At 40.9% G+C, this 25,724-nt stretch overlaps 1 protein-coding gene across 3 annotated transcripts in view; it reads right to left on the bottom strand.

The window, feature by feature from the left end:
* LOC116044127 (ras-associating and dilute domain-containing protein-like) overlaps nucleotides 1-24,079 on the bottom strand; it is a 43,258-nt gene extending 19,179 nt beyond the window's left edge. Inside the window, exons 1-7 of one of the 3 annotated variants that reach the window (XM_035997308.1) lie at nucleotides 24,076-24,079; nucleotides 16,884-17,086; nucleotides 15,820-15,994; nucleotides 13,589-13,821; nucleotides 12,111-12,571; nucleotides 7,246-7,542; nucleotides 6,654-7,067 (exon numbers count right to left, since the gene is read on the bottom strand). In XM_035997308.1, the coding sequence (XP_035853201.1) occupies nucleotides 6,654-7,067; nucleotides 7,246-7,542; nucleotides 12,111-12,571; nucleotides 13,589-13,821; nucleotides 15,820-15,994; nucleotides 16,884-16,941 (1,638 nt within the window). In that variant the 5' untranslated portion in view covers nucleotides 16,942-17,086; nucleotides 24,076-24,079. Of the gene's footprint in view, nucleotides 1-6,653; nucleotides 7,068-7,245; nucleotides 7,543-12,110; nucleotides 12,572-13,588; nucleotides 13,822-15,819; nucleotides 15,995-16,883; nucleotides 17,087-21,470; nucleotides 22,028-24,075 lie in introns of those variants that run through there. The other 2 variants (XM_031291170.2, XM_035997309.1) reach the window with 2 other exon arrangements.
* Nucleotides 24,080-25,724: the final 1,645 nt, after the last annotated feature.

The following is a 25,724-nucleotide window of genomic DNA, read 5'->3' as shown; positions in this document are numbered from 1 at the left end:
ATCCCAGGGATGTATGTAGCTGCTGTAAAGCCTGTTAGCTACGTGGATGTAACGTCATTAGCGTTTCCCAAACTGGCGGGCTATCGGCTAGCTAGCTAGTTGCTAACATCAGGGGTAGCTAGCATGGCTGTATTAAGATAGCTAGCTATATGTCTACATAACGTTACTACAGACATAGTGATTATATCGCCTTGGTTCTCTCTTATGATACATCCGAGGGCTGTATGCTGTAAAGCTTGTAACGTGGATGAGAGCTGAAGCCATGGATGAGCTTTGTTCACGAAACTGCAGGCTAACAGCTAGCTAGCGCTAGTTAGTAGGTAGCTAGCTAGTAGCAGTGTTGGGAGTAACGCGTTACAAAAGTAACGCAATTACAGTAATGTATTCCTTTTTGCTGTAACGCAGTAATATAACGCATTACTAATTAAATTTCGATAATATTATACTCGTTACAATCTCAGTAACGCGAGTTACAACGCATTTTAACGCAACATTTAGTGGTGCATTGGTTTTTTTAAGAATTCACAGGAAAAAAAAAAGCCGTATTATTTTCCTGTCACTGTATTCGATGGTTGAGATGACTGCAGAGACAAATACATTTGCGAGATGGATATTATTTTCAGGAGTTATTACGCTGCGTTGAAGTGAGCTGTCCTGTTTCTGTTCCCGTGGTCAGAACCAGAGACTGTACGGACAGCATGTATGTCCCAACAGGTGACGGTACGTCAGCGGCTGACAGATATAAACATGTCGGGAATTAATGTTGAGGCTTGCTACACGTAAATATCATTGCATTTTTATCAGCCATGGAGAGTAACTATGCCTGTAGTGGAATGGCTTCGAATGACGACCAAAAACGCTTGTCTTTTACTGTGACCATTTACTGTTCAATATATTGCAGTTTTACAAACAAGAAAGTGAACAACTTGAGCCTGACGGACATTGCATCTCAGTAAGCTAGCAAGAGTAGTGTTGGTACACTAGATTCAGTCTAAAATAACGTTAACTCAAACGTAATGGGAAAAGCAAGCTACAGCTAAATTAAGACTTCACAGTAATAACAATAAAGACAAGTATTGAGTGATTGTATTTTAAATGAGCACAAGTAAAGTAGAACTGACGTAACAGCTGTTATATATGTTAGGTGTTTGTTATATATGTCAACGTTTATTTTCAAGTTTTATTTTGAGGGTCTTTTAAAGTTATTACATGCTATCTCAGCTAGCAGTTAGCCGAATTAGCTGTTAGCTAAACTAACGTTAGCTTGCCTGTGGAGGCTAACGGCAGACCGCTACAATCAGCTAGCGGTTAGCCGAATGAGCCGTTAGCTAAACTAACATTAGCTTGCCTGTGGAGGCTAACGGCAGACCGCTACAATCAGCTAGCGGTTAGCCGAATTAGCTGTTAGCTAAACTAACGTTAGCTTGGCTGTCGACCGGAAGCGTGGAACAGATCGTGCAGTGTCGTAAATCCTCGTACAACCGCGCATGTGCGAACATTTTGCGCATGTGCAGAACGGATTGTGCAGGCAGAACGGATCATGTACCGACAGTCTGCCGTTAGCCTCCACAGGCAAGCTAACGTTAGTTTAGCTAACAGCTAATTTGGCTAACTGCTAGCTGAGACAGCATGTAATAACTTTAAAAGACCCTCAAAATAAAACTTGAAAATAAACATTGACATATATAACAAACACCTAACATATATAACAGCTGTTACGTCAGTTCTACTTTACTTGTGCTCATTTAAAATACAATCACTCAATACTTGTCTTTATTGTTATTACTGTGAAGTCTTAATTTAGCTGTAGCCTGCTTTTCCCATTACGTTTGAGTTAACGTTATTTTAGACTGAATCTAGCTGTCAGCTAGCGGTTAGCCGAATTAGCTGTTAGCTAAACTAACGTTAGCTTCCCGGTGGAGGCTAGCCATAGGCTAGCGTGGAACAGATCGTGCAGGTTGTATCCTCGGTAAAACAGTATTATCTTGCGCATGTGCAGAACGGATCGTGCAGGCAGAACGGATCGTGTACCGACACAGACCGCTACAATCAGCTAGCGGTTAGCCGAATGAGCCGTTAGCTAAACTAACGTTAGCTTGCCTGTGGAGGCTAACGGCAGACCGCTACAATCAGCTAGCGGTTAGCCGAATTAGTTGTTAGCTAAACTAACGTTAGCTTGGCTGTCGACCGGAAGCGTGGAACAGATCGTGCAGTGTCGTAAATCCTCGTACAACCGCGCATGCGCGAACATTTTGCGCATGTGCAGAACGGATCGTGCAGGCAGAACGGATCGTGTACCGACAAGTAGGCTACACCAAAGCCCGTCTACGGAAAGCCGTTCCACTCCCTATTAAGCCCCATTGTACCTACTTTGGTTGCAGTTCCACCAGAGTTCCACTGGGGGTGATCATGGTCCAGTGCAAAATGAATGGGACCCTATGGAGCTAGACGGCTAAATTTGTCTCTTTCGCCTGATTGTCGATGAGAAATCTCAGATTTGATTGTAGTTTTTGCAAGTTCAACATGGATTATAGGTCGAAAGTTGAATGAACGAGTACTTATGCCCTTTCGATTTGTTACAGGTTGAGTCGTTGTTGCCCATAACACGCTAGCATTCTGCTAATGAATGCTGATTGGTCAGTGAAGGACAGATTACGATCGGAGATCCTGCTTGACGGCATCCGAAGCAGAACCAGAATGCCAGAGTAAATATTTCGGCGTGGTCTTTAAAACATTAGCAAACCTCTTTCTAGCACGTGTATTGACAGGGAGAGCCTAACCTGTCAGCTGTGCTCAAAGCTTGCCGTAAAGCAGAATCTCTGGCCGTATATGTGTATGACGTCATTGACATTTTAAAAGGCTTTTTAGAACAAAAAAGCCACTTAATAAAAAATGAAATTTTTTTTTTAAAATTAAAAAATATAACACCCAGCAGTGTGTATTTTCTTAGCCTCCCCTTTCAAATGCAACATTCAAATTACTAGACAAAAAATTATATCCTGAGAAATGTGGATTTTGAGGGGTATAGCTCCATAGAGTCCCATTCATTCTGCACTGGCCTGTGAGCGCCCCCTATTTGGAACTCTGGTGGAACTGCAACCAGTTCAGAAGCCGGAAGTAACGAGAGAGTGGAACTTCTTCCCTTATTAGAAATTCTTTGGCTACACAACAGACAACTTCCGTGTAGCCTATTTCAAAATAAAAGCACTTCCTGTGACGGTTCGCAGTAAAACTAAATTACTGTTAAATAAGGTTGTGTAGGCTACCTTTTCACAAATCAGCTGTAAATCAAGTACTGTAAATAATGTTAATAGTGAGTTTTAATCACACTATAATTGAACATTTCCTTTAGAGTGTTTTAACCTAAACAACATGAATTTCTTATTGAAGTGCTATAAACAAACATTTTACAACAATGCCGTACTTTTAATTGAGTATTTTCATTTTCTCCTACTTGCCTATTATATGTTTTACTTATCTATTTTGTATAGCTTTAGTTACTTTGCATATTTATATTAATTATACAAAATATGAATAATCTATGATGTATTAAAGTGGATAAAGAGGAGACATTATTGATCCGGTGGTGAAATTCACAAGCTAACTGCCAAATCAAACTTCCCCTGTTATTTTGGTGAAAGTAACTCAAAAGTAATGCAAAAGTAGTGTAACGCATTACAATTCAGAGACAGTAATATTGTAATATAACTAATTACTCTCAAATGACAGTAACTAGTAATCTATAATGTATTACATTTTGGAAGTAACTTGCCCAACACTGGCTAGTAGCACAACATAATTATTAAATCTCCTTGGTTGTCTAGCTAAATACATCTATCGTTTATTTAGCTAAGCATGTAAACGATAGGGAACAACGAAAACAGTGTTTAACGTTAGTGAATATTTTAGACAATGAAAACGGCGAGTTCATGAGTTCGCCACTTGTAAGAGACACGACAGAGAAGCTCATGAACGCGCATGTTGCTACCGGTTGCTACGACAACGCAAACAAATTGTTGCTAGTGCGCATGCCCATCGTGAGCCAACCAGCGTTATGGGCCAACAATGCGGAAGAGCCGAGCTCCATGTTTGCTTTATGCGCTTTTAAGCACTCTCATTGGAACGTACGGGGCTTCCCGCCGAACACTGTATCCAGTTCTCTTAATACATCCATGGGACAACTGCTGTTCTTGCTGGCTAACAGTCAGTATGTCAGTTATTGGCAATGGCTAACCCTAACTATCAAGCAATAAAGCCATCACAATAAGCCATTTTAAATGGCGGTGTGACCAGGCCTTTATGATTTTAATTTGTATTGTGCTTTAGTGCTGTATATTCTCAAACCAAACAAATTAGCAAATAATTAAAGCCAGCGTTGGTAATGTTAAAAAGCTAGCAAGATTTGAAAGTAGCATCTCCGCAGGGCTCCGTCTAACCCCTCCCTTCGCCAGAGATGTATAGTAACGAAGTAGAACTACTTTCCTAATGTACTTAAGTACTAAAAGGCTGTATCTGTAATCTACTGGAGCATTATTTTTTTTCTCCTAGGTTTGATGATGCTAGCTCAGCATTGAGCGAATCAAGCGATCAAGCTGTCTTATAAGAAGACCGCGCGTGCTCCCGTTCTACCTTTCGCTCTGCTGCCTGCCTGCATTGAGAACACTTGAGCTTTGTTAGTTTGTTTCGAGATGGAAGAACCAGAAACACCACCTTCAACACCTTTAACTTCGAGTGATCGTAAGGAAGGAGACCACCCCTGGCCCTACCAAAGCCGGTCTACGGAAAGCCTTTCCACTCCCTATTCAGCCCCATTGTACCGAATTTGGTTGCAGTTCCACCAGAGTTCCACTGGGGGTGATCGCGGTCCAGTGCAAAATGAATGGGACTCTGTGGAGCTAGACGGCTAAATTTGTCTCTTTCGCCTGATTGTCATTGAGAAATCTCAGATTTGATTGTAGTTTTTGCAAGTTCAACATGGATTATAGGTCGAAAGTTGAATGAACGAGTACTCATGTCCTTTCGATTTCTTACAGGTTGAGTCGTTGTTGCCCATAACACGCTAGCATTCTGCTAATGAATGCTGATTGGTCAGAGAAGGACTGATTATGATCGGAGATCCCGCTTGATGGCATATGAAGCGGAACCAGAATTTCAGAATGAATATTTCGTCGTGGTCTTTAAAACACTAGCAAACCTCTTTCTAGCATGTGTATTGACAGGGAGAGCCTTACCTGTTAGCTGTGTTGTCGATGCCTCAAGAGAAAAAAGGAAGCGACTCAGAACTTGCCGTAAAGCAGTATCTCTGGCCGTATATGTGTATGATATAATAATCTATCATTGACATTTTAAAAGGCTTTTTAGAACAAAAAAGCCTCCCAGCAGTGTGTATTTTCTTAGCCTCCCCTTTCGAATGCAACATTCAAATTACTAGACAAAAAATTATATCCTGAGAAAAGTGGATTTTGAGGGGTATAGCTCCATAGAGTCCCATTCATTCTGCACTGGCCTGTGAGCGCCCCCCATATATGGAACTCTGGTGGAACTGCAACCAGTTCAGAAGCCGGAAGTAACGAGAGAGTGGAACTTCTTCCCTTATTTGAAATTATTTGGCCCTACTTACAGTCAATGTTTTCATTTGTCAGAGTGAAAGAAAATTCATATAGAATGAAGTGCCTACTCTGCCTCCCGAAATATTGCGAAATAATGGCCTTCAAAAATTCACTGTCGAATTTGAAGAAACATATCAAGGTAAGTTACAAATATAATACACAAATGGCACACCAGCTTGAGCTATCAGTAAGCGCTTGCTAACTAGCTACCCGTGGTTCATGACATGCTGCGGTGTTCACTTACGTTAACGTTAACTAGCTTGCTATCATAAAGGAATGGTGTTTTTGACCCATCACTAATGTCAACTTTCTCTTATTTTATGACATATACAGCCAAAGGAATTGTGAGTGTCCTTTAGGCTAAACATTTAAACATAAACTACATAACACAATACTTGTACTTTTACTTTCAGTACTTGAGTAGTACATTTTAAAATAAACTACTTGCAATACTTAAGTACAACAAATTTTGAATAATTTAGTACTTCCACTTAAGTGTGGTGCTTAAAGAGCACTGCAACTTCTACTCAAGTCACTTTTTGATAGAGCACGTACTTTTACTCAAGTCTGGGTCTCTAGTACTTTATACATGTCTGCCCCTAGCCCACAGTGCTCCCCGCACACACAGACGAGCACTGAGCAGAGTTTCAGTCTTTCTTTTCTTTTCCTTTTTGGCAGGGCGGGCGGTTGCAAGTAACAGCAGCACTGGCAACTTTTGCTGGGTTTTTCCTCCATTCTTTAGTAGACTTGTAGTAACTCTAGCGGTGACGTCGCAAGTTAAGCACAGGCTCATACAAGGAGGACTTCATTGGTTCTTTCTAAGTGGACCGCGAGGCAGAGATTGGTTTTACAGGATTGACTACTTTGCTACAGATGACGGACCTTTTTTGCTTCTTTTTCAGAGCCCATAAGTTTTTTATTGCTGTCAGGGTTTAAAGACCATTTCAAACAATATATAAAAAGTGTATATTGAAAATAGTTACCAACCCTGCCTTTAAATAAAGACTACTGTAACAGATCTCTTTTTTTTTTTCCTCAACTCACCCACATGGCGCTCTGAACTTCACTTGCAATAAGCAACAGCAGCCTGCGCAGGTCTGACGAATGAAGACATGTGGATGAATATTGAACACAAAGACACAGCAAAAATGCAGCAGTCAGTGGTGGTCTTTCTTTGCCGCTGGTCATTCCCATAGCAATTATTTCCTTGATAACGCGATCCTCATCCTCACTGTCATACTCCAGAGTCAGGCTGATGCACTCTGGTGATTTTAAAAAGGGAAGGCCTCTGTTTAAGGACTGTTTGCTGCTTGAGATCTGGAGGTCAGTGGAGTTTGTGATGCAGCTGTTGCAGAGGATAACTTCTCCAGGATGGCTTGTTGTAGTGGCTGAAGTGGTGTGGCCCAGCATCCAGGGGACAGCAGTAATGCTGGGCTCAGGAGCTGCATTGTTTACTTCCTTAATTTCCAAGCAAAAAAAATAATCATGAAGCATTAACTACATTTAAGTTAGTATTTCTCACTTATGCAATTGAGGAAACGTAGATCTTACCAAAAACATACAGTGGCTACTTTGCAAAATATGCACGCATACAATCTGCCCTCACCTTCCTGTCTCTTCTGCATCTCACTCTTACCATGTGTGTCAAAGCAAAGGGATCCTTGAAAAGAAACAGGTAACGCTGTCCCAGCCCAATGACATCACCAGGGTTAAGCTGCACTTCTTTTCTCAGCACTTCGCCATTCCTCGTAACCATGGCGTTCTGATAAGGACAGAGCATGGTGGGGCTGCCAACGCCATGGTGATGGAAATAGCAGTGTCTCGGAAGGATGTCAGTGGCAAAGAGAAGGATGTCAGGCTTTGACCCGTCTTCATGATTACTTTGACAACCAAATACAATGTTTGGCCCAGAAAGTAGGTAGATGACAAAGTCCTGAGTGTAGAGAAAAATTACAAGTTACCACACAATCTGCAACAATTGAGTGGATATTCTCCATTCTGCTAACATTCTGCTGCTATTACTGCTTTTATTACCATAGTTATTGGTTTGTTTTATTTTAACAATACACAGAGCCTTGTGAAATGTCATTGTATCTGAGCAGGACCTGAAATTAACACCTGACCATGCGCCAAATGCGGATGAATTTTGCAATTGATGGGTGAAATTTCAATCTACCTGCCACGTTGGCGGGTAGCCAATTAGAATTGACTGATTCATAGTTGTTTTTTGCCACGGTTTTTCTTTTTCATTTTAACCAAGTCCACCATTTTCTTGGATTCAAGCTAAAAAATTTGGCGCACATTACTGAGGTGAAGAGCAACCTAAAACAAGCAACCGACAAAAATTTGAGGACGATTCAAAGAAAAGTAAAGAAAACGTACCAAGTGAACAGTTGGCGAAAACGGCAAGCAGCACTTAAATGTGTATTCTTAACAAGTTCAAGAACGATGCTCGTGCATTACCTGTATTTCACCTTTATGAGGCAAATAAATTGGCTGGTAAAAAGCCTGTGTGGCTAGTGGATTTTAAAATCCACCTGCCCTAGTGGCTGGTAACTAAGTACTAAAGAAACTACTGTTCTTAAACTTGGATTGAATACATTTTTGTCACTTGTGGGCAGCGCAATAAGCTGTAAACACAGATTGTCTACTATAGTTGATACAGCTACTATTTAGCAAACACAGAGCAACATTAGCATTCATTTGGAGTCATGTTTCTGGCCACCTGACAAATCTAAGTCCAATATTCACTCTCTTTCCAGCTCTGCTCTGTTAGTATTACTTCCACCACAGCAGTCTCTCTCAATGAAAGCAGTCTTATCATGTGGAGGTATTAGAATTATAGTCTTGATCTAAGCCTGATTAGACAAACAATCTTTTATTAATCACGTTGAGTGGCAAGCACAAGGTGAAGGTATTATTATGTTTGACATTCCTCTTGTGATGCCTGTCTTTTCCAACCGGAAGGATTTTAACCAGTTGAATTAATTCACAGATAAACTCCCTAACCTTGTTCACAATAGTACTTCTCGTGATAGATGATTATGTTGTTATGACGGGTCTTTTGGGAAAACAACTGTGACGCACAGTCAAAATCACAGCAGTGTGTTAGAATTAGCCTCTGTGTGTGTGCCTATGTGTGTGTGGCAGTTGTTAAAACCATGTGTAATCAGCCAGGAAGCAGTGCCAGGGTTGTCTTTTTCTGTTTCCTGATCAGTATTTTGACAGTTTTTCTACGTACTTTTCGCTGACCTTTCTCATAATGATTCTCCCTCTGTCTCTCTCTCTTTATCCTAAGAAAACATGCTCTCAAAACTGCAGCTCTGAAGTATTTACACTGAGTAAAGGCCAGAGCACAGTAGTTAATGGCCTGTATGTGAATAATTTGTTTAAGAGGTGGTAAAGAGGTGGAACTGAACATTTGCTAAGCCCCACTCCCTTTAGTTACAGTAGCTACGCCATCTAGTCTGAGTTTTCTCTTGCATGGCTAAAACAACTTTTGAACATACACATGTTCCACCAAAACAAGTTCCTTCCCGAAGCTATTTTGCAGTGGCACCGTGGCTCTGTCTGGCACTTAGCGCTGCCCAAGACGATTGTGATTGGTTTAAAGAAATGCCAATAAACCAGAGTGTGTTTTTCTCCTATCCTGGAATGCTGTGTGGACTAGCCCGACAGCACGGGCTTTTATAACTGTCATAGCAAGCATCTAACTACTCCGCTGCAGTGTGGTGTAATTAGTGGCAATGTGAGACTAGCATCTTGCTAACATTGACGTTGTGGGAAGTTGGGCTTCTCAACCTGGCAAGCCCCTGGAACTTCAAGTCTGGGGAGGAGGAGCTGGAGGAGATGGCTCTATCTAGTATTTTGAATTTGGACTGCAGTAACCATTTTAAACGCTAGCTGTCAGTATTACATATTGCACCTTTAAAACAGCTAAGCTACTCTTATAACATGTATCAAACTGTGTCAACACCCTACAAATAAATGAAATAAATGATACACCACATCTTATCAGTCATAAACAAGAAAATATAAAGGTATACAGAAAAAAACAATAGCACCAAAAATTACGATATTTCACAGCTCCCCTTAGCCGTGGCTTCCCCATATTTCCAATCCTGAAGTTGCGAAGTGCACACGTTGGTTCCGTAAGTGTTTTTCTGCATTCCCTTTTACATTTTTTCCTTCAACAATTTCCTCAATTTTACTGTACATTGAAACACTGGACTCTCACAGAGATGTAATGAACTTGTAGGTTAATATTATGGCCACCAGTTTTGATTGTTTCAACCTTGTTTCTGAGGAATCATATTTTGTCCGTAATTTTGGCATGGCAGACAGGTCTAAACTACAATACCCATGAGCCTCGGCTGCTGTCACCATGGAGAAAAAGATAATGAATCAGATTGGTAGCAAATACTGTAGAAAGGCCATGCACATTGCGGGTCCCCAGGAAGTGCGCCGGGCTTTAAAGCCAATGTGACATAGCAGTGGAATTACAATTTTCATGTCCATCATGTGATGCCATGGAGCCCAGACTTACATGGCTAAAGAGACGTCTGTAAATCAGTGGATAGAATTTTTTTTTGCATTACAACCCCCGCAAAATGACTCATTTCACTATCAGAATTGTATCCATTCGTTCTGATAATATTTGGAAAGTCTAGCAGAGCCGCACGATTAAATCATTTAAATCCCCATTCAAGTTAGCAGAGTGCAAAACCGGAAGTAACTGGCTCGGCCAGCGGAGGTCTCTAGTGCGCCTGCTGTAGGGGCCCCATAGTGCAGAAGCAGCGCCGATCATTCGGGTAATTTTATTCGCAGTTGAACTTTTATGGTTTCATTCGCCACTGAGCAACTGTCATAGAAATAAGCAGCCTCAAATGCTTTAGCCAGGTCTTATTATACATCCATGGAACACCCCCTTTCGGTGGACCATAATGGGACCTTATTTAGGAAAAGATTATGTACGGCAGTGAATGCTGAGAGACAGAAATTTTTTTTAACCCGTCTGAATGTTTTCAATTTTAAAAATAATTTTGCAAGACAAGAAAGTCACAGTTTGTCGTCAAACTGTTTAAGTATAAGACTGTAAAAATATGTTCATTAGAAAGACTTGCTGAAGTTACAATGCCTGTGTGTGTTCATTCTTTCGCTTCTCGGCTGATAAATAAGATGAAACACATCAGGTAAGATAACATTACATTTGTGCGAGGAATATAGCTAAGCTAGCTAGCAAGCAAATTGACGTAGGCTATATTGTGCGAGATGAGAACTAAATGGTACTTCGACAAAACTACAACCCAGAATTTAAGAGTGGATTAATGTAAGCTGCAGTGTACAGTATTTTAGTTTCTCATAGCTGTTATCTAGCACTTAACATGAAGTGACTAGAGTGTCTCTTGCTGAAATGCACCTTGGAAGTCAGTAGTCGTGTTTCCATCAATGTAATTCTCATAGCTGTTATCTAGCACTTAACATGAAGTGACTAGAGTGTCTCTTGCTGAAATGCACCTTGGAAGTCAGTAGTCGTGTTTCCATCAATGTATTTGTATGCGCATTTTGAAGTATTGCATTAGAAAATGTTGATGGAAACAGCAAAATTCGAAAAAAAAAAAACGTCCTCAAATTCGCAAAAACGTTTTTACGCTCGCTTGAGGTGGTTTTTGCCTTTTTCAAAAAAAAGTTAATGAGCAAAATGGGAGATGGAAACAGCTTTGCCTAATAAGTTGTGATGTAGCGAACCTGTAACTCACATGACTATAGTCCTGGTATCCATCGGATGGGGGAAGGATCGGCATATGGGTCCCATTCAGTGTGCCGTACACTTGTTGCACAAGGTGCGTAGTGGAGTTGCGGTGCGCTATAGCCTGGGCCTCAGCCACGTTGGGTATATTGACGAATTGGTTCAACAGCTTGAATCGTATGTCCCTGCACACCGCGTATACACAGTGGTGAACGGTTGTCTCGCTGACATCAAATGTCTCAGCCACAACCCTGTATTCTGCACAGGTGTACAACTTGTACAGTGCATGTATCATCTCCATTTAGCCAAAGAACTTAGCTTCTAAACTCTTTGATTTAGCAAGCAGGTTTGCAGTCTACAACCATGCGTAACGTCAACTTGTGACAAAACTACACTTTGCCTAGTCTAGTTTATTCGCTCCAAACCAGTTGATGGAAATGCTTCTTTTCTTTTTCTTATTTGAGACATTTTAAAAGTTCGCTTAAAATTTGCTTGACAATTAGATGGAAACATGGCTATAGTTATCAGCCTCAGAGTTTTTATGTAAAAACCAGAAAAATTCTAATGTAGTTTTACATCTGGACTAATGGTTTAACCAGGAGTTTCATGGCAATCAGAGTCTGAAGAGCTCAAACTGTAAGTCGTGTAACATGAGAAAAATCTATGAGACTTTTACTTTCAAAAGGAGGGTGACCAAAATAGCTCCTCCAACTTCCCAACTCTATTGCAGAGTGTGTGTCTGAATGAGATACCTGTGCGTGGCTGCAGCCCTGCAGCAACAGCAGGTATGGACAGTCGTGAGGAGGGTGAATGTAGTACTGTTTGGTGTTATCGTCCCTGTTCTCCGTCTCCTCCCTCTCTGACTCCTCTCTTTCCCACTCGCCTCTCGGCCTCGACGGACAGAGGGTCTCTGTTTTGGCTTGTGGCCTGCCATCCCCCTCGGATGAAACTGCTAGGCTGTGAATGTGATTCTGTTCTGGGCTTGTTTTCAGGCTCTCATAACTCGGCACTGAAGGTTGATTCAGACTCTCGCTTCGAACCTTGTGACATTCATCGTGATTTGTGTCCTGTTTGGTCTCTGTATCAGAATCTAAGAGGTCCATCTCACTTTTGCTCCTCAACAGTTTGTTGCCTCGCCTCATGGTCCTCTCTATGAGGGTGGAGGTCACTCTGGAGCGGCTCTTCTGCAGCTTTCGAGCCTGGGCATTGATACCTAAAGGGGAGATGAATAAACAAATAAAAGAGTTGGAAATTAGATTGGACACTGCTGTTAAAATGTGAGCAAATTGAGCTGCTATATAAATAGCCTACATTAAGCACATGAGTAATGGAATGTAGTGATAGGGCAACACCCAATTTTTCCTGAAGTAAGGTGAGGTGTGTGTGAGCCTGTGTGTGTTCAGTGATTTGTACATCGTGCGTTTATGCCAGAGTCAACACAGAAGAGCCCCATACAGGAAACAGACCTCAATGGAAAGAAAGACAGAGCTCATGGAAATAAAAACGTTCACCCACTCAGCAGGCATCCACAAGCTGACACTGATAGAGCGCTATCACAAGCTGCGCCATTCATAAAAGCAAAACACAAAACAGGACGCACACTCTTACACTATGACCACATCTGTGTCAACCACAGCTGGGGCCTCCAGAAATGATAGTAAGTGGTCCACCCTGGACATTTACAGTGCCATAAAGTATTTGTGTCCAGCATCTATGGAAAGTTCTGGGTATGTAATGGGTATATCTGCTGCATAATGCTTTGTAAATATCAGTTGAAAATATAATTTGATGTGTCACATTTTTATTGCATTATGTTAAAACTGTAAAGTGTTAAATGAAGGGTGTGTCACTGGGAGAAGTTTAATAGAATCACACGGTGTCTGCAATGCTCATTAAAATAAAAGTTTCTCTGCCCTCTATAATAAAAGAAATAAAATAGAAGTCCACATTTGTAACAGAAGTTTTAAAAGAAAGAAAAATAGAAATCGTAGACTTATTAAAATATAGTTTGTTCTGTGTGGCTTGGCTGATATTCAATGGAAAAACCCCATGCCAGCAAACCACATTTTACTGTGAGAACTATAAAACTAGATTTTAATACTGAAAATATTTAATTTAATAGTACAAACTGTTATTCCAGGACATGCAGACACCCTGAATAAGGTTGTGGTATGCTGTGAAATGATCAGTCTCTGAAACACTCTGAGGCTGCGGCAGTCAGACACTGTACCAGCAGTGATGGTGTCTTTGTCTTTGGATGTCTTCTCCTCAACTGAGCTTCTCCTCTGGATTTCAAACCGTCTCGCCAGGCCTTCTCTGGGTTTCCATAGTGACTGCAGGAGAAGGGGCTTCTCATTGTCGCTCACGACTCTGAACCCTTCTGTCCTCCACCGATGATCTCCAATGGAGCCAATGGTGTCACACAGAACGTAGAACTCTGCCTCCTCCTTGCCCAGGCCATACCTAGATGACATATGAGGATACGTATTGTCATCATAATGATGAAACTAACTGGAAATTAATTTAGCACTCCAAAAGTTTGCTTTTGGAAACTTCTTGTTTCTTTCTTTATTAATCACAATTGACAACATTGGGTTTACATGTACACTGATATTCCACTATAATTCTGAATATGACTTTATTCCGAGTTTGATCTGGGTCATGTAAACAGCATATTCCGTTTGGATATTCTCCGAATAAAGCCTTTTTACCAAATATAGCATTTTGCGAACAAGGCGTGGGATATGCCGGTATTATTCAGGTTTTTGTAGCATTCTTTGTACATGTAAACAGCGAGTTCATTTGGGATATGCCTCTCAATTAGGGTTTTTATTGCAATTTGCGACAGCCTCTTGCCTGTTCATGGCTTAAGGTCAGCTCTGTGCGTTGCTATGGTTGTTGTACACAAACCAACTAGCCAAAAGTGCATGGCTGCCGTAGAGATGCATGCCAAAAAGAAAAGCCCACGTCTCTGGTCGGAAGGTGAAACACACCGACTTCTAAACATTACAACAAACAAGACTTGTGTAACAGGTTTTTAGATATGACCAAACATCGCAATGCCGACATTTTCAAGAAGGGGGTTGAAGGAATGAAAGAGGGGCGCTGTGTTCGCACGGTCGAAGTCCACCACCAGTGGAAAACTTTGAAAAAATCCTATTTTGTAAATGGGAATATTAGTGGAATATTCACTTTCATTAGCCATATAAACAGCTTACACTGAATAATGTATTTTTCGGAATAAGGGTAAAAAAACGGAATATTGTGTGCATGTAAACGTAGTCAGTGTCTACTTTACTCAAAGAACCTGTATGTAGGATTTAAAGATTTCAGACATTTCAATGCACTTTAAGATCGATGTTGCTGGTTTACTGACATTCATGAGTCATGCTGAGTTGACTTTTATCTACTCGTGCCACTGTTACACTACTGTTACACTTAGCTATTACTATTATCCCGTAATTGTCACTGGTGGCCACAGTGACCGCAGTTCAGTAAAAGTTACACAAATTGGCTTTTTCACATTATACATAGTAATTTGATCCATTATTAATCTTAAAAACACTAGATTAGAGCAGGTTTAATGTAAAACACTTCAATATGAAAATATGCTGACTGATGGAGGGGTCTAGTAGTTTCTTTGAACTAATTATATCCTTATCATGAATATTCCATTAGACCTGCATACAGTACATAAATGAGCTTATCAAGAGTCATAATCTTGCTGTGTGCTTAATGTATTTGCTAACCCATTACTAAACAAGATATCTAGTAATGATTTAGCTAAATGTTACTGCTACAGTGTACACTTTTACTGAGGGAAAAGAAAAATGATTTACTCTTTCCTCTACAAGCTGAATACCACTTGTATTATTCATTCCATTATGTTTTTGGCTGAAACATGAAGCAAAGGCTGACAGACATTCACTCACTCTCCGCCTTAGAGCCCTGGCCGACGGTCGCTGTCTTTCACACAAATCTGTGGTTTTCTCTAGACCTTTTCAGAAGAACTAACTAAACTATTTGGCACACACACACACACACACACACACACACACACACACACACACTCTCTATCTCTGTGTGCACTGTACTGCAATTATAATAAACAGAACAACGTGTAAGGTCGACTTTGTTCATCTGAAATATATTAATCACAACGTGAACATGCCCTCCTTTCATCAACCGCCAAAGTTTTGTGCATCAAGGACTGTTGTGCCTGCCTTTATATACAATGGATGTAGCACAAAGGTATATTACAGCAGAGGAAGCATGTGGATGGACATAACTCACCTTGCGTTGACACACATATAAAGCAGACACATATGGCAGGCACACACACACACACACACACACACACACACACACACACACACACACACACACACACACACACACACACACACACACACACACACACACACACACACACACACAGGCACAAATAACACATGGCCTTACCGTTCAAGGGCCTCTCTGACTAGCTCTTTTGCACTAGAGTGTGTGGTGGCCAGGACACTCTTATAGTGAGCTCCCTCACAGATTTCATTTCCAAAGATCTTCAGGATTCCTGGAGCAGTTATCTGATTGGACAGCTCAGATGGGTCATCCACTCTTAAAGCATCTGCAGCGATCACTTCATGACAACAAATGGAAGAGGTTTTAATGTTAGTTCTCAGCTGCGGTTCGTTAGTATTAATGGAAGATTTGCCATTTACCATAAACCCAGTAGGAAAAACATTCATAACATACCATGTACACTATGTGTATATACAATAGACCAAGGCCACCCAATTTGGGGCACGGGCCAAGTTTGGCCTTTGCTCCCTTTGTTTGGCCCGCCATGGCGTTTGAGATGCTCATGGTCATTCTCCTCTTACTTTGAAAATGCTGTAAAATCCTAGATGTAATGACTACTAAATGTACATTTTTGTAAAAGTTTTAAATTCTAAAAAGTACTTTATCTGAGTTTTATTGCAATGTAAAGCACAGTGCTGGTAAACTTCCGTCTTAAATTAAAAACGTAAGTTTTATCTACGAAGAATTACAAAAATTACGGTATTCTTCAACATCAACATTTATTTATCACCTGTGCCTTCCATCCAGATACATTTTGGCCGTTCATATATAAGAATTTGGGCACCTCTGCAATCGACCAATGGGCTTTACTAGCAGCATAACAGATGGAATATGTGCGCTGATGGGTGACAGTTGAGCTGGTTCCTTCATTTTTCATATGAAGCAATAACATTCAAAATCCTATTAAAAAAACATTTAAGCAGTCTAATTATATTGGCATTTGTGTGTATACTTTCTTTAGTCAATTTTCCTGTGTAAATATGATATACAGTAGTCAAACTATGGTTACAATTAAAGTGTCAAATTATATTTACTCTTGTTACTGACCTTTGCAATGATTTATTAATGATAAAATGCTACGCAAAGCTGTGGCAGCCCTATTTCTAAAATGACAACAAAATCCTGGACAAACATGCAGGGAGAAATGTCAAGTCATTGGGACGTACTGCTTTCCTTCCTGGCTGGGATGGACAGCGAGGACCTGATGCCTGCTGTCAGTGTCATGGAGTTGGAGTTGGAAGTGAAGCCGCGGAGGAAGACACCTGAGAGGCGGTTAGTTTGGTGACGGATTCGGCTCTTGCTGGGCTGTCTGACGGTCACACCCTCTGCTGACTTGCTGGTGCGTGAACTGCCAGTGGATGCAGCTGATCTGATGAATAGAGGAGAAGGATGGGTCCTTAAGGAGATTCCTTGATCGTGACACTGAATCCCTACCAGCTGAACTCTGACATTGACCCCTTGTGGAAGGGCAGTAAGAGAGGTAGGATGAATCCCAACAGAGACCAACAATGTTTCTCACCATCATGTGAACAGAGGGAAAGGGGGAAGGGTAGATCAATTGTTAAAGAAGGAGACAAATGAAGGAGAAATGATGTAGAAGAGGGAAAAAACAGAAGATAGAAGACAGAAAGTACAAACAACAATTGATGCAACAGCAACGGAGAAACTAAAGTGATAAATAGTAAAGTATTTAGAAGGAAAAAAGAGGCACAAGTTGCGTAAAACATTCTACATTCAACACACATTTAAATAACATATGAAGATTACTCCCAGAAACCTAGATCACAAGGTCTATCACCTTGCACAATGTCATCCAGTCTCCTTCACTATGCCTCCCTCAGCTCTCTCTGGACATTAATGCAATAATGAAGTCTTGTTTTACTTCTAACCAAGCCTGTAAGCTTCTTATTACTCTGGTTCAAAGGTTCTCTGGAGTAACGCCACCACTTGGATATGAAAGATTTAAAGCTGTGGTAGGCACTTCATTTTGCCATTGTCAGGCAAAAATTCCATAATAATCTTTCATAGCATATTGTTATTCAAGCGGGCAAGAGAAAATGTCTGCACCTTCTATTGGCTCTGTTTTCAGGCTTTAGAAAATCTAACCGTGACAGTAGATGTTGGCCAATCACAGGTAAATTCAGGGAGAGAGAGAGTGTTCCGCGAGGTAAGAAGGAGAACTGCAGGAAGAGGTCTCACTCTACTTCAATTTCTGGCATTTATTAGCATTCTAGCTACTGCAGCTTTAAGGTTTGATTAATATTACTAGAGCCATGTCCGTTCAAAACGTGCAGTTCCTAATGGGCTGAATTCTTGGCCTCCAGTGTTGCTGCTTACAGCTTTCTCGAGAACCATTCACACTCGTCACTGCTCCTCCTTGGGTCCTGAGCAACAACCTGCCATGACGTAGTTGCGTCCCCTAGCAATGCTACGGTATACTTGCTAACAGCAGCTATTTGGGACCAGGCTATTTCTGGGAACAAAAGCTTTCATTCCGAAAGTTCAACCCAGGTCACGTTATTTAATCTATTGATTTGTGTTCATGGGGATGTTTTTCTCATTTTTTTTGTGGTGGCCAGCACGACAATGTAAAATAATGTATTTCGTGATCACAGCACGAATACGGTAGGGAGTAGTATGAAAAGCCGAAAATCCGCGTTGGGAGGTTGGTCCGGGTGGTGAATGGGTCAAACAATACAGGACTTTCACCAGGGAGACCGGGGATCGCGTCCCGCTTGTGGCGTTTTGTTTAGATGGTTCCCATTTCATGCTGGCCACCACGAAAAAAACGAGATAAACATGTTGTACACGAATCAATAGATTAAAAATAACGTGACAATTACACAAACTGCCGTGAGACCGTTTTACATCGCTGATGCTTGAAATGTTTGAGTTTGCTACAATGTAGGTCTCTCTTTCCTAATCTGTTAATGAACGTACTATAACGAGCGACGGAGAGCGAGCTGTACCCAGCATGCTTTTCAGCGCTGTTAATGTTAATAGGGGTCCTCTTTTAATGCACTGCACAGTAGAGCCCTGCAGGACTGTTTTCTTAATCCCATCCCGTCCACTCCCAATGGATGTCTGACCATTACCGCCCACTGCCGCAGTGTGTGTGTCCTACTCCCGCCCGCATCCACAAACATTGTGACCATATACACACCGAGCCCCGCACAACAGAGTTCATCAGAACTCAGGCTTCTGTCTGGTGGTCTCATAAAAGCTTCATGTTACTTCACATGTAGGCTACTAAACTAGGAACAATACAGAAAAGATTAGTATATAATTCTGAAGCGTTCTCACTTAATAATAATTCATGAATTATTAAAATATGATTTTTTTTTCTGGGTCTGTGACAAGTTGATGACAAGATGAAAGAAAAGCTGCTAAAATCAGCAATACGCCACAGTAACTGTAGAAAGCACTGTGTTGTGTTGAAATGGTGTTTCACCTAGTCTGGATCAACGGAAGTACATTTCCAGGCTTTGCCTCTCCGCTTCTGCTCTCTGTGTTGCTGTTCTCAAAATTCCTTTGCTACGGGAAAGAACAACCTTCAAGCTAGCAAGCTACACGCTGACAATGGCAAGTGTGGCGATACACTGGTAAGAGTAAATAAGGTTTAACCATGTATCCAGCTAATTTAAATAGCTCATGCTACTGTATTGTGTGAACAGTTAACTTTATTTAAAGGTCCCATGGCATGAACATTTCAGTTTATGAGGTTTTTTAACATTAATATGAGTTCCCCCAGCCTGCCTATGGTCCCCCAGTGGCTAGAAATGGTGATAGGCGTAAACCCAGCCCTGGGTATCCTGCTCTGCCTTTGAGAAAATGAGATGAGCCAATCTGGAATCTTCCCCTTATGATGTCATAAGGAGAAAGGTTACCTCCCCTTTCTCTGCTTTGCCCGCCCAGAGAATTTGGCCCACCCATGAGAAAGAGAGAGACATCATGGCTTGCAAACAAGTGAAGCATGGCAGTTGGTCAAGGCCACACCCCCACCCTCCACCTTGCTCCCCCTCTCTCCTCCTCAATAGCATTTAAAGCTACAGACACAGAAATGGCACATCCTAAGGAAAGTTTATTATGGGACTGGCTCTAGTGGTTGTAATTCTGCACCAAGGCTGAATTTCGGGAAAGAGACTTCAGATACAGTATTAGGGGACCACTAAGGCCTATATAAAAGAGACTTCAGATACAGTATTAGGGGACCACTAAGGCCTATATAAAAGAGACTTCAGATACAGTATTAGGGGACCACTAAGGCCTATATAAAAGCATCCAAAAAGCAGCATGTCATTGGACCTTTAATTTTTTATGTGCCATTTTCTTTTGCGGGGTGCCAATGTTCCACCAAAATAAGTTCTTATACAGACACCAGCTCAGAGCCAGACTGTGCAGCCGCCGAGTGGTTAATTAACTGCTTTAATCTTATTTTCAACTTGTTGACTCTATTCTTCTGGTTACATCACAGGACCCGCAATTTATTATTTGACCGCCCGCTTCCATGCAGCAAAGTTAAAGCCACAGAGCCCTGTCCAAATTGCACCAACTTCGACATGCACGTCCTTGGTTCTCCAGCAAAACACCTGCCAAGTGTGAAGTAGATTGGATAAACGATTCTCGAGATATGCGAAGGACACACACACACACACACACACACACACACACACACACACACACACACACTAAGAGACAAATGGGACAAATAAGGTTTTACATCTTGGGCCTTTTAAATATTAGCAGCCAATCACCAAACCAAATGTTATTGCATTGTTGCTACAAATGTCAAGATTAAAAATGTTACTTGTACCAGAACTTGCATGGTAAGCCATGTGGCATGTTGATTTTCTCTTTAGAAAAATAGTAATAGTAATAGTATAAGCCTACTGTAGCTAAAACAGTAAGGGCAGCCTATAACACCAAAAATGATTTTAGGATGTTGCATTTTATTAAAAGTTTGACCTATTATCAAAAATATTTTCACAATGCACTTTAGTTTTTATTAGACATTTTTAGTATTTTTGTCACTTAAAAATATTAAAGATGAGGAAGTGAGTCCATGTCAGCCAAATAGACCAGAATTAGCCATCATTGTTACACACATGCAAGCGTTCATGCACATCACACATTTAGGTTACATTCATGATTTAATGAATTCATGACTGAACTGATAAATGGATTTAACCATTTTTTTTTAAAACTATTAAAAAATAACAATTGTTCTTCAATGAAGCCAAATTATTTAGTGTCCTTTTTAACCACCAGTGACTGTCCCATTTTACATGAACATGTCATCGGAGTGAGGTAGAAGTTTTTGATGTGTTTAAAGGTCCAAAGTCCCTAAAGTATTTTACTTGGGAACATATTGTCTATATATAAATTACATGACTTCGTCCTATTTTGTTGTTCTGTGGTCTTGTTAAAAAAAGTGCATTTAAATGTGCTTTTATGAGTTAAGTGTTTGATTTTTACCTTTTCCTCTTTGTTCTGTCAAATCATTTTCCAGTCTCCCCCTTAACCCACGAAAAAAAATGTCTGATGTAGGCCCCTACCTTCAAAATAGTGGAGAACTTGTAGACTGACAGGTATTTCTAAATGATTTTTAAGAGCATAAGAAGAGAATAACACATTAATGTACACATGTAAATGAAAATTGTATGTGTAGAGACAAATAAGACTTTTCTTGTCAACATAGTCAGCATAGCTCTCTAAGAATTTATTTGTACAAAGTGTAAAAGCTGAGTTTATACTTACTGCTGAGAGCCATCACTTGTCTTCCTTCCCAACTTGACATACCGTCTTTTAGGTGAAGCTGCGGGTAAAATCGGTGGTCTTGGTGGGAGAGAACGCCACTCCTCAGAAGAAAATGTCATCTGATTCATTCCTGTGTGCTGGACTTAAGTATTCCTGTTGCAGATAACTAGATTAAATGAAGACAAATGGTTCCTATCATGTCAAATCAGCCTGTGATGCACACAGATTGCTTCTCTTCATTCCTGGAATGTCTCACCCAGGACAAGCGTCACAAAGCCATTCAGCTGCTGCATTTCACGCACTTTAACAGGAACAGGCGCTGCAGATGTTTCCAGCCCTCATCCAGCTGTTGGAACTGCAGTCGCTGGGCCGTTCAGTTTTACGACGGCGACCCAGGTTCTAACTTTACTTCAATGTTTCTGAGACACTAACACATCAGATGAGTCATTTGACTGAGACCTGTTCAACAAGTGGACACATCTGGACACTTCAAATTGATTCCGTACGTGCTGCTGGAGGAAGCAGTTTGTTTCAAATTCAGATCGAACCCGCTCTCCAGATGTGCGTCGACAGCGCAACTGTTTGGAGATGCCAAGTGCACACACCCGCCCACCCATACTAAAACTTTCAAAATAAAATCCTCACAGGAGAACGCGTTTCAGGTTATTTAGGTTTTTTTCTTAATTCTAAAGATAATTATCTAATAGGCTATTTCGGTAGTGAACTTGTTGAGGAAAGCTCTTGGATTCGTAGAGTTTGTATTTCAACTCAAATGCAAATGAGCAGAGAAACGGTCCTCATGAGCACCAATGAACAAAACATTGCTGCGTTCACAGGACTCCATCTTCTGGCTGTGAACAGATCTAAACTGAGATTAAAGGATTCCAGTAGCCTAAAGTAAGGAGCTTACTGTATTACCTGCAAGTGATAGAATTATGTGATTACATATGTCTGACCTCACAGTCAGTGTTGGGAGTAACGCTACAAAAATAACGCAATTACAGTATGTATTCCTTTTTGCTGTAACGCAGTAATATAACGCATTACTAATTAAATTTCGATAATATTATACTCGTTACAATCTCAGTAACGCGAGTTACAACGCATTTTAACGCAACATTTAGTGGTGCATTGGTTTTTTTTAAGAATTCACCAACACCGCGACACATTTCTTCACAGGAAAAAAAAAAAGCCGTATTATTTTCCTGTCGCTGTATTCGATGGTTGAGATGACTGCAGAGACAAATACATTTGCGAGATGGATATTATTTTCAGGAGTTATTACGCTGCGTTGAAGTGAGCTGTCCTGTTTCTGTTCCCGTGGTCAGAACCAGAGACTGTACGGACAGCATGTATGTCCCAACAGGTGACGGTACGTCAGCTGACAGATATAAACATGTCGGGAATTAATGTTGAGGCTTGCTACACGTAAATATCATTGCATTTTTATCAGCCATGGAGAGTAACTATGCCTGTAGTGGAATGGCTTCGAATGACGACCAAAAACGCTTGTCTTTTACTGTGACCATTTACTGTTCAATATATTGCAGTTTTACAAACAAGAAAGTGAACAACTTGAGCCTGACGGACATGTTGCATCTCAGTAAGCTAGCAAGAGTAGGCTACACAACAGACAACTTCCGTGTAGCCTATTTCAAAATAAAAGCACTTCCTGTGACGGTTCGCAGTAAAACTAAATTACTGTTAAATAAGGTTGTGTAGGCTATGTCGGTACACGCTCCGTTCTGCCTGCACGATCCGTTCTGCACATGCGCAAAATGTTCGCGCATGCGCGGTTGTACGAGGATTTACGACACTGCACGATCTGTTCCACGCTTCCGGTCGACAGCCAAGCTAACGTTAGTTTAGTTAACAGCTAATTCGGCTAACCGCTAGCTGATTGTAGCGGTCTGCCGTTAGCCTCCACAGGCAAGCTAACGTTAGTTTAGGCTATACGGATCGTGTACCGACAGTCTGAACATACAGAGAACTGAACCAACCGGGATGCGAGTATTTTTTTTTTTATCCCAGCGAAGGCATGTTCCGCCTGACCATGGATGTATTAAGGTTCCACCCCACTCTGCCTCTGATTGGCCTACGCTGACCCTAACCCTAATCATGCCCACTCCGCTTGCCCAGCGCCGTTGAGAGAGAGAGAGTTGCGTCAACGGAGAGTAGGAGGCTGTTCCTCTTAATGCGTCCAAGGCATGGATGTTGTCGGTACACGATCCGTTCTGCACATGCGCAAAATAATACTGTTTTACCGAGGATACGACCTGCACGATCTGTTCCACGCTAGCCTATGGCTAGCCTCCACCGGGAAGCTAACGTTAGTTTAGCTAACAGCTAATTCGGCTAACCGCTAGCTGACAGCTAGATTCAGTCTAAAATAACGTTAACTCAAACGTAATGGGAAAAGCAGCTACAGCTAAATTAAGACTTCACAGTAATAACAATAAAGACAAGTATTGAGTGATTGTATTTTAAATGAGCACAAGTAAAGTAGAACTGACGTAACAGCTGTTATATATGTTAGGTGTTTGTTATATATGTCAACGTTTATTTTCAAGTTTTATTTTGAGGGTCTTTTAAAGTTATTACATGCTGTCTCAGCTAGCAGTTAGCCGAATTAGCTGTTAGCTAAACTAACGTTAGTTTGCCTGTGGAGGCTAACGGCAGACCGCTACAATCAGCTAGCGGTTAGCCGAATGAGCCGTTAGCTAAACTAACGTTAGCTTGCCTGTGGAGGCTAACGGCAGACCGCTACAATCAGCTAGCGGTTAGCCGAATTAGCTGTTAGCTAAACTAACGTTAGCTTGGCTGTCGACCGGAAGCGTGGAACAGATCGTGCAGTGTCGTAAATCCTCGTACAACCGCGCATGCGCGAACATTTTGCGCATGTGCAGAACGGATCGTGCAGGCAGAACGGATCGTGTACCGACAGGCTACATTTTCACAAATCAGCTGTAAATCAAGTACTGTAAATAATGTTAATAGTGAGTTTTAATCACACTATAATTGAACATTTCCTTTAGAGTGTTTTAACCTAAACAACATGAATTTCTTATTGAAGTGCTATAAACAAACATTTTACAACAATGCCGTACTTTTAATTGAGTATTTTCATTTTCTCCTACTTGCCTATTATACGTTTTATTTATCTATTTTGTATAGCTTTAGTTACTTTGCATATTTATATTAATTATATAAAATATGAATAATCTATGATGTATTAAAGTGGATAAAGAGGAGACATTATTGATCCGGTGGTGAAATTCACAAGCTAGCTGCCAAATCAAACTTCCCCTGTTATTTTGGTGAAAGTAACTCAAAAGTAATGCAAAAGTAGTGTAACGCATTACAATTCAGAGACAGTAATATTGTAATATAACTAATTACTCTCAAATGACAGTAACTAGTAATCTATAATGTATTACATTTTGGAAGTAACTTGCCCAACACTGCTCACAGTGTGTATATATCAATAGGCTTTGCTCCAGTAACAGCGCTGCAACATTACAACTCTTCTTACTAATACCAATACTATCAATAGAAAAGCTAATGCACCTGCTCCTTCCAAGCCATCCCAGCTACCTATACTAGCCTACTACTAATGTGAATACCAAGTGAGTAACGAAGTACATTTAAGTAAATGTGACTTTTTGTTAAATTTTTCTGGTGGCTGCATTATGTTAACCTACGTTTTCCATGCAAAATATATAGCCTAAATACTAAATAGAAATAACCATGCATTATGTTAAACCAAACAAAAAACTGTAATACTCTGGCAGCTGGGGCTGTATTTATTTGTTATTTTTGTGTTTTTACAAAAATACAGGAAAATTCAGCAAAATGAAACTTAAGGTTATATTCATAACCCTGGTTCTTTGAGTTATATGAGTGAGATGTGTCACTATAGGAGCAAGCCTCACTGCAACCCTCAGAAGCACTTGCTTGTGAACGTGTGTCCGTCCGCACCAGGTGGCACAGCGTCATTTAATAGTCTCACCCGCCCCAGCCGGTGAGACATCTCACTCATATTACTCAAAGAACCAGGGTTATGAATATAACCTTAAGTTCTTTTTCATCATATTCATTTTGATGTCTCACTATGGTATGTGGTAGCTCCCGAATTGCCAGACAAGCTTATCTAGTGTCCACCAACCTGCAGGAGAGTCACTCTGTTCCAACTAGGACTCCAACACTGCGCATGCCACGCACAGGGCTGAGACGTCCAGCATGTAAAAGCA

This window comes from Sander lucioperca, chromosome 22 (genome assembly GCF_008315115.2).
Source record: "Sander lucioperca isolate FBNREF2018 chromosome 22, SLUC_FBN_1.2, whole genome shotgun sequence".
In the NCBI taxonomy this organism is placed as follows: domain Eukaryota; kingdom Metazoa; phylum Chordata; class Actinopteri; order Perciformes; family Percidae; genus Sander; species Sander lucioperca.
This window is presented reverse-complemented; position numbering and strand designations above follow the sequence as displayed.